Raw genomic sequence first — 18162 nt, 5'->3', positions numbered from 1 at the left:
ATTTCAAACTTACCGCTCTCACTGCTGTCGTCTGCTGACTGACACCACGTGTGTGTGCAAGTGGCCCTAGAAGTGACCACCTAGCTTCACAAAAAAAGATCAGGAGAAGAAAATGTTGAACATGATACTTTTCTATTACAGTACATTAATTTATTGTACAACAATGGAAAATTCATTTATAACTTTTTGGATTACTGTATCAAACCTATTGCACTTGCAGATATCTTCATGTACAGTATTCAATCCAACTAACACATAGACAATCTTTTACATTTACAATAATATTAAAATACAAGCACTGTACTTTCAGATATAAAATATTGAGTAGGCTTATATATATGAACAATATTTTGCCTTTATATAATATGATAAATATATAAATTATATAGTCCAAATATTATTATTAATAAACTACCTGATGTTCATTTCAGTACTGTAATGTAAATAAATTACAATACATCGTCATAAATAGTGATAATATTTACATTAAAATATTTGTGTTCCGGAAAGTTCAGGGAGTGGTATCAGCAGTGTCTGATCATTTTAGTTTTCGTTTAATTCATAATTTCCTCGCTATTGTCTTTATTGAATAAAAGTGTTAGACAGACTAACTCATGATCATCTTTAGGACTTCAGATATGTTTGTCTAAAGCTCTGTCTACACTATAAAACTAGTTTGTGCCCAAATATGGAAATCATCATATCCATATATGGGCACATCACATTTTTTGGTCACATAAAGTTTGATGGTGTAGACAGAGCTTAGTAGAGCGGCCAAAATTAATGCCACCAAATAATTGATGCAACTGAAAATTGAAAACTCGTTCTTGATATACTTACATATTCCATAGTATTATTCACAATCATGGATAACTATATTTGGGCTTAATAAAATCTAGAAATTATTCATATTTCACTTAATTTGTACATAAAATATTTATCTCATAAAATTGCCTTTAATTGCACAAGTTTCAAGGTTCTTATATTCCTCTATATCTTGGGTAAAGTGTGAGACCGGAATGGAATGTTACTTCTCTTGCCATAATCTCTTCTAGGTCTATAGTCATCTATAAACATATCTGGACTATGTCGTCCAACAGGCTCTGCAGGGCCATGCTTCCTCAAATACTTTATCTCCTGTTTATACCTAAAAATAGAAATTCAAGAAATGAAATCATTCATTCATCTTTTATTTTGGAAAAAAATAATTCTCCATAGTACAGTATTGATTTTGCTCAAGTTTATGAAATATATCAAATTAATGATTAACTAGAATTTAATTCGTCACTTTGACGAATTATAGGTGATCATTTTTATCATTTTACTGAAATTAACTTTTTTTTAAACATGCACGTATGTTAACATACGATCGGAAAATGTTGATGTATGCCATCCTATTATATGCTTATAGTGCTGAGTTGTGCCTATATGCCATATAAAATATATACAGTATATACTGTATATATACAGTGTAGCATAGGTAAAATTATGGGACCCACATCATGTTCAAATTTGTTGGTATGATGGAATTATCAAAATAAACTCGAAGATGACAATTTCGAAAGATAATGAATTGAGCAAATAAATATAAGGATTGGAAGAGAATTTGATACGTAGAAGCGCAATGCGCGCTCATTGAAATTTGTATAACTTCGACTAAAGAAATCTAAAAACTACGTTTTAACTTCAACTGGCCATATGATAACATCACAACATCCGATAGGCTTAATTTTTATATGAATTAATATCTACATTTCATCAGCTTTCATAATAAATTATAATCATCAAGGTAACCTTCAATTCTGAAGAGCTGTAAGATATTCAAATTTACTGTGAAGGTGAAATTACACGGCCTACGTTATTCAAGTTTTTACGCGTGATGACGTCATTAAAATGAAGATAGTGTCAACTCATGATAAAGATAATTAATTAAGCAAGCACATACTGAAAGTTGTGCGAAATTCGAGCACACATAACCAAGATGCGCTCTATTGAATGTGATAATCTACACAAAAAGATAACAAATCCTAATTTTTAAATTCAAGTGGCCATTTGATGACGTCAAAACATTTTGTACGTAAAATGTGTACATGAATTCATATCTACAACTCAATGGCTTCCAGAATAAGTTAAAAAAATCGGGGGTCATCTTGCATTCTGAAGAATTATTTTCATTTTAAAAAAGACCTATTTTTCACAATTTTCAGAACTTTTGTAAAATAAATGTGCGCATTTTGTCATTTTTAACGTGCTCGTATAGCGTTATTTTAAGTCGGAACTGACTCAAATTTGGTGAATGTACTAAGGATGGTGAGTAGAATGAGATTTGTAAAAAAAATTCATATTTTTTACGCTTTTTAAGTATCGCGCGCGCAAAAACGCATTTTTGCGCAGTAATTTTTTGAAACACGCAAATGGCCTAATTCATGCTCTAAATTGATCAAAACTTAATTTTGAGCGTTTTAAATTTTTAACGCGCGATATCACGCGCATGAACCTACGTGCGCGTGCGTTTTTATTTGCTAATATTTTTACCCTTGATCTGAAGTTTACGTGTAGTGAATTTCATTAATATGTGATAATGAATTATGGAGATATGATTGATAATGTGATTTCGCAAAATGGCGTATAAATGTCATCACGGATGAGTGATCACGCTGGAAAGCTTATTAGGATTAAGTTGTATTATTTGAAAGATATTCTGAAATTTTTGTAATCATTGACATTAAACTTTTTGAGATAATTGTTACACAAAATAGTGTACAGAAACAATAAAAAGAAAAAAAATAATAAAAAAAAAAACTAGAATTTAATTCGTCACTTTGACGAATTATAGGTGATCATTTTTATCATTTTACTGAAATTAATTTTTTTTAAACATGCACGTACGTTAACATACGATCGGAAAATGTTGATGTATGCCATCCTATTATATGCTTATAGTGCTGAGTTGTGCCTATACGCCATATACAATATGTACAGTATATACTGTATATCTATATACAGTGTAGCATAGGTGAAATTACGGGACACACATGTTCTAATTTTTTGGCATGATGACGTTATCAAACTAAACTTTAAGATGACAATTTCGAAAGATAATTAATTGAGCAAAAAAATATAAGATTTGGAAACAAATTTGGCACGTAGAAGCGCTGTGCGCGCTCTTTGAATTGTGTATAACTTTGACGAAAAATATGAAAAAACTACTTTTTCACTTCAACTGGCCATATGTTAACGTCACAACATCCGATAGGCTTAATTTTTATATGAATTAATATCTACATTTCATCAGCTTTCATAATAAATTATAATCATCAAGGTAACCTTCAATTCTGAAGAGCTGTAAGATATTCAAATTTACTGCGAAGGTGAAATTACACGGCCTACGTTATTCAAGTTTTTACGCGTGATGACGTCATTAAAATGAAGATAGTGTCAACTCATGATAAACATAATTAATTAAGCAAGCACATACTGAAAGTTGTGCGAAATTCGAGCACACATAACCAAGATGCGCTCTGTTGAATGTGATAATCTACACAAAAAGATAACAAATCCTAATTTTTAAATTCAAGTGGCCATTTGATGACGTCAAAACATTTTGTACGTAAAATGTGTACATGAATTCATATCTACAACTCAATGGCTTCCAGAATAAGTTAAAAAAATCGGGGGTCATCTTGCATTCTGAAGAATTATTTTCATTTTAAAAAAGACCTATTTTTCACCATTTTCAGAACTTTTGTAAAATTAATGTGCGCATTTTGTCATTTTTAACGTGCTCGTATAGCGTTATTTTAAGTCGGAACTGACTCAAATTTGGTGAATGTACTAAGGATGGTGAGTAGAATGAGATTTGTAAAAAAAATTCATGTTTTTTACGCTTTTTAAGTATCGCGCGCGCAAAAACGCATTTTTGCGCAGTAATTTTTTGAAACACGCAAATGGCCTAATTCATGCTCTAAATTGATCAAAACTTAATTTTGAGCGTTTTAAATTTTTAACGCGCGATATCACGCGCATGAACCTACGTGCGCGTGCATTTTTATTTGCTAATATTTTTACCCTTGATCTGAAGTTTACGTGTAGTGAATTTCATTAATATGTGATAATGAATTATGGAGATATGATTGATAATGTGATTTCGCAAAATGGCGTATAAATGTTGTCACGGATGAGTGATCACGCTGGAAAGCTTATTAGGATTAAGTTATATTATTTGAAAGATATTCTGAAATTTTTGTAATCATTGACATTAAACTTTTTGAGATAATTGTTACACAAAATAGTGTACAGAAACAATAAAAAGAAAAAAAATAATAATAATAAAGATTTTATACAATAACAATAGGTGATCATTTTATTCTAAATGATCACCTAATAATAATAAAGATTTTATACAATAACAATAGGTGATCATTTTATTCTAAATGATCACCTAATAATAATAACTAGCTATTCTAACCAAGTCTTTAGGTACATTGGTGCCAGTTTAAAAATAATCAGAATAGCCACTAGTAAAGGTAGATTTGCGGTACACCATGGTGCAAACCTACCTTTAAGGGTTTTTCACACCTGTTCCGGCATGTATCCGGTCCACAACCAGCAAATCAAATGTCAATATTTCGTTTTCACATGGCTACACGCATATTGATTGGTGCATATCATGAAAACGTTGACGTTCTATTTGATTTGCCGGCGCCGGACTGAAACCGTTGTGAAAGATCCTTTACTAGTGTTTAACAATATTGAATTTGCTAACCTTGCAACCTCTGTATTAATGTAATCCTGGCATTCTGCTAGTTGCTCTTCTAACATTGCATTCTGGGATAGCAGTGTTGCTCTTTCAAGTTCAAGCTCCTCCTGCAAAGAATTAAAGTTCTGTCCACACTATCAAACTAGACAAAAAAAGTGTGATGTGCCCAAATTTGGTAATGATATGACATCATCATGTCCATATGGGCACACATTTTTTTGTCCCATAACTTAACAGTATCAGTGAACTCTAGCTATTTGTAATCTCTATGGGCTGTATTTTTTTTTGCATATCAATTTGTCAAGCATCTTAAAACCATGTTTTTACCTGTGTATTCAATGTAAATTCTCTGAGCTGTTTTCTAAGATGGTCCCAACTTGTTTTTTCACCAGACAACCTTAAACACAATATTACATAATGCTTTCATGCTTAGAGTTCAACCATAAATGTTATTGTTGTGTCTTTTAAATACTGAAAATTGTTCGTGCTTAATAAACTTGGTCATAAATTACATTAAAGTAACTAATATTAATATACATACCCTTCAGTCATGTGTCCTTTTTGAAACAGTTCTAATTTAATCTTCTGTTCATTCACAAGTTTCTGAAGTCTGGTGACCTCCTGTCGATTGGCAGAATCTACATCTTTTTCCGAGAGACTCAGATCCAGTTCATCTGGTCCTGCATCGATTTGCTCATCTACTGGCATCTCCAGACCTTGAATCTGCTCTTTTAGCCATCTAAGAATAGGAAGTCAACAGTATTTACTATACAACACTATCTTGATGGAAATTGGTGCTTTGATTCCCTTGCAGCTATGTAACGGCTATGAAGCTCACTGGCTAAACCTAGGGGCCCTACAGCTCAAGGGGCCCCAGAGGATGAGTAGTCCAATGCAACTACCCAGCGTTGGATGGCACCTTAGGAGTGCTAAACCAGGGGCCTTTGCCCTGTGTGTTACGCTACTGCATCAGAGTCAAAATGTGGAAAAACATACAGTATATACAATTTAAAGTAAAGGAGAAGTGAGAAAACAAGAGTGCAATAAAAACTGGTCTTGATTTAAAGAAGACAATGTTGCTTCATTGTTCCAGCTGAAACCAGTGGCGTAATGCAAGGGAAAAAGGCCCCTGGTTTAGCACTCATAAGGGGCCCTCCAACACTGAGTAATTGGGCTGCTCATGCTCTGGGCCCCATTAGCTCTGGGGCCTCTGGGTTTAACCAGTGAAAGCTCATGGCTGTTACGCCACTGACTGAAACCAACAAATAAATGGTATACACTATACCTGTAGGCAACAAGAAGTTCCTCATGTTTCTTAGCAATTCTTAGCGATTGGTTCCGGTACGTACGTGCTGCGTTACTCAACTGTTCCTCGCGTTTCTTAAACGCATCTTTCAGATCCTTGGACATAGTATGCACATAGTTTTGAAGATTTCTAACTGAAGACTTTGAATCACTGTCCACAAAGTCCTTGAGAGATACGAGACAAAATAAAGAGATATATTATAATTATAATAATGAAATATAACATATACTTACTGTAAGATGCACTATATATCCAAAGGATACAAGAACATTAGAAAACCCCATGTTTGATTCTCCATCCACGAGTACCATCCCAATACTTACTGCCCCATTTAATGCTCTGTCTACACTATCAAACGTTATGCGACAAAAATGTGATGTGCCCATATATGGACATGATGATGTCATATCACTACCACATTTGGGCATATCACTACCATATTTGGGCTCATCACACTTTTTTGTCAAACTAGTTTAATAATGTAGACAGAACTTTAGAAAAACTATAAAATAGAACATAGAACAAACAAAATATGTTTCACTTACAGCTATATCCTCAACATATTTAAGAAGACGTGTTCTGTATTCACCATTTAACTCTCTCACTTGCAGCTGTAACTTACTTGTTGCCATCTCCAGCTCCTTGCATTTGTTGCCTGAAACCAGTAACTCCTAACAAATGAAATGTAACACATTTAAGCTCTGTCTACACTATCAAACTTTATGTGACAAAAAATGTTATGTGCTCATATATGGACATGATGATGTCATATCACTACCATATTTGGGCACATCACATTTTTGACATAGCCTCACAGTTAAATAATTCACCTATATTGCATTTTAAGTATGGTACACCAACCACTGCTTCATAATAAAGTTCATATAAGATAATTTCAGTAATGATTGAAAATTAAATGTTTTTTATGCGTACCGTTGTTTTTTCTGAAAGTCTCCGTTGCAACTCACGAGAATGCTTTCTTGATGATTGTATCTCTTTTGCTAAAGACATCCTGAATAAGATTAATATGACGAAACAATGTAAGACAAACAACGGAAACATTTAAATACTTTTAACAAAAATAAAGTTATAATTTGGTGACAATGACAACATTACAGAATGTAGAATTTTTGTATTTACATTTTGTTTTCAAGTTGATCTTGTTGCATATCATACTCGTTTCTTAGCTTTTCAATTTCTAGTCGGAATTGCTTGTGATTTCCAAACAACTACAAAGAAATTAATTAAAATAGATAATGTTTATACTATGAGGTGTGAATCTTCATTTTTTTTCCAAGATAAACAGAAAATGATAAAAAATGTTAAACTACTTACATTTCTTTCCATTTCTATTCTCTCCGTTTGAGAGGCAAGTAGTTGGGTTGTCTGAAACGAAAGCATCATATACATTAGAATCTATTTTCAAATGTTAAACTTTTTAAAAATCTTTATGCTGTTATAAAAAAAAACAGCTTTCACATCAAATAATTGGATGAATAATGAAGAAATCATGTTTAAAAAAATGAAAAAGTTTAAAATAAATAATCAATATATCCTACCCTATGTTTGTTTGAGTTTAATCCAGTGACAATACCACGAATCCTTTCAAGATCACTTCCTCTGTTACCGTCCAAGCTGTCAGCTTTCACTAAGTTGTCTGTCTGTTTTAGTAGTGTAGCTCGCGCATTCACAAGATTCAGCAACTCAAGGCCTAACTCCTCATTACGAGCGACCTGTACAAACAATGATACCAATGATTAAGTGTACACAATGCTAAGCGTTCAAATGTCCTGAAACCAGTGGCTGTATTCACCAATCAAATTTTTAAAGCAAGATTTCCTCTTAAAAAGTTTTTTCACTTAAGTCAGTAAATATTTAAAGATTTCTCGTAAGTGGTGTTAGATTTTCAAGTGTTTTCCTGTATTCGACAATCAAATTTTGTAAGCAAGATAGGGCAAGTATTATTATATAATCAGCCTACCTCCTTGTCATGTTCTTTCATAAGTGTAACATGGTCAGCTTTGAGGGCGACATATCTATCAGCGAGTTCCTTACGCTGTATCTCCATCTCATTCAACTTTGACCTGTAATAATCCTGTTCTTTGCTGGACTTGTCAAACTGCCATTTCATAGTGACCAACTCATGCTCAAGAGCTAGTACCTTGGGGAATAAATATGAAATTAATAAATTAGTGGAGTATGTTATAATACCTAATCATATATTGTTTGAAGGTTTGTATGGCGAAATCAAATTTTGATATCCCGAGGACGATCAGAAATAATATGAGTGGCGTACCGCAAACTTTATATCAATACCTAATCAATGACATTTTGGTTACCATAGACTACTTTTCTGATCGAAATGCAATTCACATATCAATAGGATATTTACAATAGAACCTAACAAAGTGTCACCTTAACAGGGGTGTCCCCTGAATAGGGGTGTTCCCGAATAAGGGTTGGTCGTATACATCATTGTCATTCATTTATTCCACAAGAAAGTGTTCCCTTAATAGGAGTGTCCCAAAGGAGAGGTTCTATTGAATATTCATTCATTATATTCAAATTATATTTTTGTTTATATTTCTAATTTAATACCTTATTTGTCAGTTCATATTTGTCTTGTTCAACTCTTTCTTTCATTCTACTATTTTCCACTCTGTACTCAACCAGCATTTTCGAAGCCTGTGTACAAAAAAAATACAATTAAAAGTAAATACATTTTAAAGCTCTGTCTACACTATCAAAGAAGTTTGACAAAAAACAGTGTGATTTGCCCAAATATGGTAGTGATATCCCCAAATATGGTAGTGATATGACATCAGCATGTCCATATATGGGCACATCACATTTTTTGCCACATATTTGATTGTGTAGACAGAGCTTGCCAGTAAATCCATTAAAATATCTTTTTTTTAAATAAATGTACACTAACCTTTAACCTATCTTCATCAGAGTTAATAAGTTTACTTGTTAGATCAGATTTAGCCGATGCCAAATCATGCAGCCTGCCCTCTATCTGCTTTAGCTTCACTTTCAGTTTTTCATTTTCTGATTTAAGATCAAGCTGAAAAGACAAAAATTATTTCACTTGGAATATTATAGAGAACACAAGTTAAAAACATTCATCAGAAAACAATTGGGAGTAAACATCTTCTCATTGGTGTATTTGAAAATGTCCTGATCTCTGATTGGTTATACATGTATGTTTTTTTATTGCTAAAAAGTAGATGGAATTGCTTTTGATTTGCTTGAATGAATTTGCTTAGTGGAAAATATGGGCATTAAGAATTGGATAACCAATCATTCCTCCATGGTACAGTTTACATACACATATGATTCTTGATTGAGTTCTTTGATGTAGTGTTCTGTGATGTACCCAAATATGGCAGTGATATGCTTAAATACGTATCCGGATATTCACCCCCTGGACATTTACCCCCCGGAAAACTACCCCCCGGACAACCACCACCTGGACAACTACCCCCTTAGGACAACTACCCCTTAAGGACAACTACCCCCCGGACAAATACCCCCTGGACAACTACCCCCTTAGGACAACAACCCCCTTAGGACAACTACCCCCTGGACAACTACCCCCTGGACAACTACCCCCTGGACAATTACCCCCTAGGAACAATTACCCCCTAGGAACAATTACCCCCCGGACAATTATCCCCCCGCGGTAATTACCCCGCGGACAACTACCTCTGACACAATACTCCCCGTAGGACAACTACCTCCTGGACCTGGACAATACTACGAGGGCAAATAATCTTTTAGAACAACTACCTCCGTAGGACAACTAACCCCTGGACAACTATCCCCCGGACAATTACCCCCTAGGGACAATTACCCCCTAGGAACAATTACCCCCTGAAAATTGGTAAACATCCGGGAGGTAACTGTCTAGGGGGTAGGTGTCCTAGAACCGCTTAAATATGGTAGTGATATGACATCACAATGTCCATATATGGGCACACATAACATTTGATTGTGTAGACAGAGCTTAAGATCTAGACTTTATCAAAGAAAGAAGAAATATTTACATTATCAGTAGTGAGACTTTTGTGCTTCATCAGCAGCTCATCACTGGTCAATGAAGAAGCAGTAGCCATAGTAACACCTTTTGTTGTTCCATTCAAGATCTTGGTACGGTATTGTGTCAGTAAATCCTACAATGCATAATTGAAGTAAATACAACCATAATGAAAAACAAATCGAAGATACAGAACAAGATTGAAGACATAAAAAAAAAGAAAGATGTAGAGAGTGTAGAGAATGAAAAGAGAAAGTACGAACACAAAATAAAAGAAGTATCTGAACAAGTGGAAGAAGAAAATGAAAGTAGTAAACGATGATGGAGAAAAAAATAAAAATTGAAATAAAACAAGAAAAGGGGATAAAGTAGGAAAGGAAAAAAACAATAAAAAAAAGCAATTGTAATATTATTGGTAAAATAACAAAAGCACAAATGCAACAAATATCTGAAGAAACTAAAATGATAATGAATCTCACCAATGCTTGTCTGGTGTTTATAATTGGGAAGTTTCTGACTCTAGAGAACTTGGCAGCCATTTTCAGTACTTCTGTTAGAGTTGTTTGTGGCTGGGAGCATGATTTTAAATTAACCATCACCTTAGTCAGACAATTCCCTCCTAATATGTCTTCCATCAATGAGGTAACAATTGAATCACTGCAACAAACAAACATAATTATACAACGCATTATTTTGTCCAATAACAATTATTGTCCAATAGTAAATTAACCACTGTCCTATTAGATAGGTGGTAATCCCCTGACACAGGGGCTATTTTGTGAACCAGTTCACCGGCGTAACCCTGGACTCGTCTCGAATGATGAACTTGGTTCTTTAACGTGCACACAGGTTATAACTGTGTACACTGGACCTACGGTTTATAGTCCTTATCCGAGAAGAATTGTTCCACCACCAAAACTAGGAGCAAGTCGGCCTCGAACCCATGACGATAATGTTGGCTCTCTGGGTAAAGTAAGCGGCGCCCCTGCCTTAACCGCTCAACCATTCGACTCGCTTTGTTTACAATAGCTTTGACTGTATACATAAACTGGTCTCGGACAAACTATCAATAAAAATTAATAAAAGCTTTGTTCCACCTTTGCGATGGTACTTGCAATTTAGCAATGCTTCCTGAAATTCCAACAATTACTAAATATAAACAATATAAATAATATAATTTTTTACCTGTAGGTAATAATCCTGTTTGGTGTTTGTTGTTCTGCAAGTGACGTGACCAGATTAGCTAGGGCGTAGATTGATTTGTTGGTATTAGCGCCCTCTCTAATCTTTACCTGCTGTGAATCCTGGGATAGCTTGTCAGCCGCAGGTAAATCTACAAATGTGAAAGATGATTGGCAATCTCCAATCTGTGAAGAAATTTAAACTAATTAATACGGAGCTTTTAATTTGCGACAACTTCAAGATATATTGTCCCCCTAAAATTTTGACTCACCGGGATTGAAACAAAAAATGATTTTCCTGAAAAAGATGTAATTTAAAGCAAAAAATACCTAAATTGCCTGTCAGACAATGGTTTTTGGTTAAAATTAACTGTTTCTTTTTGTCTTTTTAAAACTGCAAAATGGCCTATTCAAAGTCTGATATTATTAATCTTCATTTTTCATGTTTTTTGGCAACAATACATCTTAACCAAAAAATGTATGTAGCAAAAGCAATCATAATCATGATTTAATCAGTAACATTAACTTTGTAACAGCATTTTAAATAATTTCGTAAATATTTACTAACCCCAGAAATATTTAATTTTGTTATGATTGTCGCTTTACGATGTGTTTGCCCAAAATCTGTCTCTGCCCTGGTTTGTCGTTCAGATGCTTTCTTTAAGACACTCTCTGCTTCTTTTGATGACTGAAGTGGAACCGAATTCAGACCCTAAAAAATTAAGAAAATTAACTTAATGTTTTAAATAAAGGTTTTTTTTTAAATATTCAGATACAATTAAATGCATAAGGTCTATTGTCATAATTTTTATACTGGGTAACCTCTTCAGTTAATGACTTGTCTCCCAGAGGTCCCAGTTATGATCAGTGGCTGTGATGTACTAATACACTGGGGTAACCCCCTACTCGTCTCGAAAGATGTACTAGGTTCACATGAACCAGATCTGTACACTGGACCTACAGTTTTAGTCCTTATCCGAGAAGACCACCAGAACTATGGAGCAAATGAGCCTCGAACCCTAGACGATGTTATGGCTACGTAATTACAGTTCCACTGTATAAACCGCTTGGCCAGGCACTCACTCGCACATTGATAGTCATTTCCACTTTTATATTATTACATTTAAATTTAAAACTAATTTTACAATCAACACTGTGTTTATAATTAGCGCATTTTACATAAGAAAAAAACAAAATATTATTTATTTTTGTCTTTTTTGACATCACTATTGTCACTCATATGATATAATCTGTATTTACACAGATGCTGCGGTTCTATTGTTTATTACTTACAGACACATGATAGCCATATTCTGGTGTGTACTTAATGCTGACATCACTCAATTGGTGTGATTGTTGGCTATGATGTAACAGATCATTCACATTCTCATCAACCACTTCAAACATCTCAATGTTCAAACGCATTTGAGAATAATCTAAAAAAATGAAAATGAAAAAATAAATAAAATGTCTTTTGACAGTGTTATACTTGTTGCATATTGTAAAATGCTGCAGAATATAAACTTCCCACAAAAATGTAATATATGACAATACGAAAATAAATATCTGTTTATATTACTTATTGTGTATATTAGTTATTACAAATTGTTTTATGTTTTTACAGAAACATTTTGTTTTTGATGATGGTTGAAATTATAATAATAATAATATTATTATAATAATGAATGATGCAGATGAGAGATTATGCCATGACAATGGTTATAAAAAAAGAGGATAATGAAGAAGATGATGAAGACAAAAAAATTGATAAGAATAATTAACAAATGAAAATTGTCATATTTTTTTTCTAATCACAATTTACAACTCCATTCCCAAACATTTGTAATAAGACTTTGTTTATGTAGAGCATCTTGTGTATATGTTTGTCTTGTGAACAGGAGAGCCACCTTTAAGAAGGATAGTGAATGAATTTGCTTATGGTTATCTTTGGCAATTTGCCTAAATATAGAAATTAAATTACAATAATACAGGCTGTAAATTAGATGATGAGATGTGAATTGAAAGATGATTTTAAAAAATTAATTATCTTACTAATCCGAGAAGTCTCAAACACCTCCTCAATGAGGAGCTGAACGAGGCCAGGTGCTTGTCTGTCTTCACCGTATATTGTGTATGTTTTACCAGATGTCCCTTCTCCGAAGCACATGACAGCGCAGTTAAAACCAGCCATAAACAGCTCCACCATTGGCTTGATAGATCCACTAAACACTGCATGATTACTGATCTCTGGGTCATAAGCACTGTTAAACCTAAATTGTAAACAAATTGGTATCAAATAAATTAAGCACTTTTTTAGTCATGTTTAAAAACTAAAATATTATCAAATTTGCCACAATGTTTGGAAAGATTTTTACTCCCTTGTTTTTGGCTTAGTTAGTTGCTTATGATTGTTTTTTTTAAAAAGACTGTAGGCATTTGCAGAGAGCTGTGATACTTATGTTTTGCAGAGCGACCCTGGTTTAACTACTTCTTGGCCAATTGCAATTGATTAGACATCGCAATATAGGGCCTAGGCTGTCCTATTTTTTTAAATCTTGGAGTGGAGTAGGATTCATTCACAGTCACATGCTTACCTGTGGCTAAAATTGTTGGTGTCAGAAAATGTGAATCCATCTTGTCGTTGAAGATTATCAACTCCTTCTCCTCTTAATTTTGGTCGTATTCTAGCAATTACTTCAACATCCATTTTCTGCAGTGTAATCAAATACAAAAATTAATCCAGCACCTGGACCTACCTAGTCAAATCTACTACCATGCCTATATAGGCCTAGCTCGGCTACTATGCTAGGCCTCTAGGAGGCCGCCATCTACAAGCAGGCTAGACTAGGCTAGGGTCCCGGAGGCCTCCTACTAGGCTAGGCAGGGCCTGGCCTAGCTAGTACTAGGCTAGGCTTTATTTATCGCTCAAAAAAGCTAGGCTATAATCGGCTCCAGCTAGCCTATAGTATTAATGTCACTCTGAGCAACTAAATACACAAAATAAATAAAAACCTACAATTGAAAGAGATAGGGCATATCAAACAAATTAAGCTAATTAATAATTAAAAACAGCAGAGATGCATCTGGTTGTCAACGTGGGCGGTGAGAGGATCGGATTGATGATATAGAGAGTCTAGAGAGGAAATTGAAGCAAACTATAGAGGGCTTGTCATTTAGTTTTCTATCTAAAACTATTTGTATAACCATAGTCAATAGAAAGTACTTTCTATTGACTATGGTATAACACTGTGTGTCCCCAACAAAGGCTTCACATGGTGACAGTTCGAACTCACATCACTTCAATCTTTATTCGTCAACAATATCAAGAACACAATTAAGTTGATCCCTACAGAATATGATTGCTAATACCTATGCCTACCGTAAGACCAACAAAGCCATGTTTACATTTGATCAACACTGGTAGTTTATTATCACAACTTGTACTTTTTGTAGGTCCAGTGTAACATTGTTTAAAAGTGGCATTAACATTAACAAAAAAATACTTTAAAATACAACATTCTTTTATTTACAAAAATCATACTGTAGCCTTAGGTCTACATTAATATCATTTATACTGATGAAGGGCTAGTTGCCCGAAAGCTCTGCTAACTTTTCTCTGGCTGTTTTACTTTATCGTTTTGATACATACATACATATTTTTGTATAGGGCCTCGTTTAAAATCGGAAATACTAACGCTTACCAAAAATGTTTAAAACGTGATAATTATGTACACATATAATTATTATATAACGTAAGAAATTCTACAGAATTTTACAAAAGGAGTACAACGGTCTATTTTAGATCAATCTTATCTTATTGTAATAAAATTTCACTGTCAATCTGAAATTTGTAAATTCAACAGAAATGAGAACTTGAAGTGAATGGACGTATTGAGTTCCCCTCAAATTAAGGAATATGCGCCGGATATCTTCGAGTGCCGACCGTGACTGAAATAAAAAAGAAGTAGGCATTATTATTGTAAAAAATGAAGTTCTGACAAAGACACCATTATATTTTAATGTTGTCTACATATTTGGATCTGCTTAAATGTTCATTCATCGTCACCGTATCATGAAACACAAAATATTTTCTTTCTTTTAATTATATTCATATATGTCTTGTCTTGTCTAATGATTGTATCATTATTGTTTGTTTTTATAGGCAATCAAGAGCCTGTAGATACAACTTACCTGGATAACAGGAGGGGTGGTGGCTACATTTGTAGCATTTTTGAATAGTATTTTTTGAATTGTTGGCCCATTCGTTACCACATTCTGGACATTTATATGCTTGTTTTTTAACTTTCAGATTCACACAGTTACCACCAATTTCCTGACATTTACCACAACGATTCTGGTCATGTGCCTTTGAATTTGCTTTTTTCGTTCCTCGTTTCAGTTTCCACTGAAAAAAAACCACAGAAACAGTTATAGCAAAATTATAATGACTATAAAGATAAGATGATTAGTGTTGATAGTGATGATGAGGGGTATGTTGAATCACCAAACAAGGAATGATGAAAATAATGATCAGAACAAAAATGTTCAACGATGTGCAAACGTGTAGATCGAACTGTGTAATTTTAATTCTCGGTTTCATTTACTTACCTGATAAATAGGGTATATTCCGCGGTTGCATACTTGACAATCCTGGTACGTATTGGCCCACGAGTGCGCACTAATCCATTCGTTACCACACTCGCAATGAAATTCACCCATCGCACGTTGAGAACCCTGGTAGGGCGTCTTATGTTCCTCATCCTGTGAACACAAAGACCGCAAATGTATGTTCAGTTGATGCATTTAACCTCAATATTCTGAGTTACTTAGCAAATTCCAAACAGCAGTATTATTTGAAGGTTTGCATGGCGAAATCAAATGTTGATATAAAGTTTGCGGTACACCACGCGTAGGCCTATATGTAGTTCTTTTCAGAACTACATATACGCGTGGTGGACCGAAAACTTTATATCAGCAGTTACTAATTAAATGAAATAAATACTAACCTTACGGACCATGTTACCTAGGCCTATAGTTTGTTCTGCTCTTCAAATCTGAGTTATCAATTCTAATGTCGTCACTTCTCTGTAGGCATAATAGTATAATAGTCTATTTTTATATTGATGATTTTCCTATAACAGTATTAATAGTAGCTAAGGGTATTGTGCTTTGAAAATAATTGTATTCAATTCAAAATGCGCAGTGTACAATGTAAACAATCACATGAAGTACTATCAAACTTTATGTGACAAAAAAATGTGATGTGCCCATATATCGACATGATGATGTCATAGCACTACCACATTTGGGAATATCACTACTATATTTGGGCACATCACAATTCTTTTGTCAAACTTACTTTGATAGATTAGACTTTTATATTATGCATAATATTAACTTGGGGATTTCCAATTCATTGCTATCAATCACCCTTTTCAAGGCTATTTTTACCGACGATTGACAAAGACGGGTTCATTTAAAAATCGTGTGGCGTTTTCTACACATGATTACACAGTTAATATATTAATAGCAACAACATGAAAAAAACCAGGGGAAAAACCCACAATATATAAAGTCAGGAAGCAAAATATATTCACATAAACATTGACATTAAATCAAAACAGAAGTAGTGAACAAATTAGCTTAAGCAGCAACAAAGGGACAAACAGTAAGTTTATAGGCCTATTATAAAAAATAAAGCCGTAAACTAAGATATCTATTAGTCTTATGATTTCTATCTATATAATCTCTTTCAAAGGAAATTTATTTTAAATTCTGAAGTTTTCAAATGAATATGGCATGGTGTCCTCTGTCCACTTAATTTCATAGAATCCCTTCCAAAAAAGGCGAATCTAAATTTGTCTATTTCAACCTATCATACTCCACATACATTTCCTCACATTGTTGTGATTTTTAATCCACAGAAGACGGTTTAGAAGACATCCAACAACATTACCTATTTTTTACTTCCGGAATAAAAATGAATTTGTTTTAAACAATGTTTTAGATGAACAAGGGAAAAGGCTTGACACCATATCAAGGAAAAAGAAGAACGTTTGGAGAATATCACTGCCCAGATTGTCATCGAAAGTGGTGTAGTTCTCATAGCTGGGCTGACAAGGGACAGAAATGTCAGAATTGTGATGTTAATGTATATCCAACAAAACAGGTTCGGTAACATAAATGTATCGTTTTAATTCATTATTACAATCACTATTAGGCCTATTACGATTATTATCATTACTTTTTCCATTACTTTTTTTCTGATATGATTATTACTGTACACTATTGTAATCTGTACTACTCCTGCACTGTGATTCAATTTACTAATACATACTGTAAATTACTTTTCTTGTAGACTCCATTGCAGAAGCCAGATGGACTGGATGAACATATAGATATCGAGAAACATCATCCCCAGCACCTGTGTGAAAGATGCAAGGAGCTTGGACGATTTTGTGGAAGAAGACGCTAACGTCCATGGCATTTTCACACGTTTATTATGGTGTAGGCCTATTACGAAGATATTTAGAAGACGGACATTTCACTATAAAGACGTTTAACTTACAAAACTAATGTATTTAGGCATTTTACCCATTGATATTATAGTCACAATGGTGGATAGTGTTTGGAAGCCGATTTGTTACAATCTGTTGAGAATATTACTGTAAATGGTACAGAAGACGAATGGCATTTGTAAGATTTTTGGAACTTAAAGGGGTTTTTTTTTAAATAAATAATAAATCGTAAAAACCATTACACGTTTATCATACCGATGCAGTGAAGCTTCTTCAATAACATTTTTAATGAGATAATTTAACAGCTTCTTCCGGGCCAGGACCAATGTATATAGTATAGTAGGCTTATTAATGAATAA

General features: G+C 33.8%; 3 protein-coding genes across 4 annotated transcripts; 1 reads left to right on the top strand and 2 right to left on the bottom strand.

Annotated features, from left to right (window-relative positions):
• Positions 1-176: 176 nt before the first annotated feature.
• On the bottom strand, positions 177-14397 carry LOC144837560 (uncharacterized). The gene is made up of 21 exons (XM_078692733.1): positions 14302-14397; positions 13880-13995; positions 13338-13555; positions 12579-12721; positions 11854-11997; positions 11290-11471; positions 10584-10761; positions 10115-10240; positions 9001-9132; positions 8664-8750; positions 8047-8226; positions 7625-7798; positions 7401-7451; positions 7206-7294; positions 6999-7077; positions 6611-6736; positions 6045-6229; positions 5301-5498; positions 5087-5156; positions 4766-4866; positions 177-1147 (listed from the first exon to the last, which is right to left on the bottom strand). Exons 2-21 carry the CDS (start codon positions 13990-13992, stop codon positions 991-993), a joined length of 2733 nt encoding a protein of 910 aa, XP_078548859.1. The 5' UTR covers positions 13993-13995; positions 14302-14397; the 3' UTR covers positions 177-990.
• A 177-nt stretch (positions 14398-14574) lies between these two features.
• Positions 14575-16373, bottom strand: LOC144837837 (zinc finger CCHC domain-containing protein 24-like). Its single transcript, XM_078693115.1, has 4 exons — positions 16292-16373; positions 15894-16046; positions 15477-15690; positions 14575-15233 (listed from the first exon to the last, which is right to left on the bottom strand). Exons 1-4 carry the CDS (start codon positions 16301-16303, stop codon positions 15193-15195), a joined length of 420 nt encoding a protein of 139 aa, XP_078549241.1. The 5' UTR covers positions 16304-16373; the 3' UTR covers positions 14575-15192.
• A 508-nt stretch (positions 16374-16881) lies between these two features.
• On the top strand, positions 16882-18013 carry LOC144838463 (zinc finger CCHC domain-containing protein 24-like). Of its 2 annotated transcripts, none has more exons than XM_078693835.1 (3): positions 16882-16953; positions 17293-17454; positions 17644-18013. In XM_078693835.1, exons 2-3 carry the CDS (start codon positions 17293-17295, stop codon positions 17758-17760), a joined length of 279 nt encoding a protein of 92 aa, XP_078549961.1. In that variant the 5' UTR covers positions 16882-16953; the 3' UTR covers positions 17761-18013. The 2 variants fall into 2 exon arrangements, with proteins under 2 accessions (XP_078549961.1, XP_078549960.1); XM_078693834.1 differs by having other exon boundaries at positions 16895-16953; positions 17210-17454.
• Positions 18014-18162: the final 149 nt, after the last annotated feature.

Source organism: Antedon bifida, chromosome 3 (genome assembly GCF_963402885.1).
Source record: "Antedon bifida chromosome 3, ecAntBifi1.1, whole genome shotgun sequence".
NCBI classification, from domain to species: Eukaryota; Metazoa; Echinodermata; class Crinoidea; order Comatulida; family Antedonidae; genus Antedon; species Antedon bifida.
Note: the sequence above shows the minus strand (reverse complement) of the source record. Positions and strands in the feature narration are given on the sequence as shown.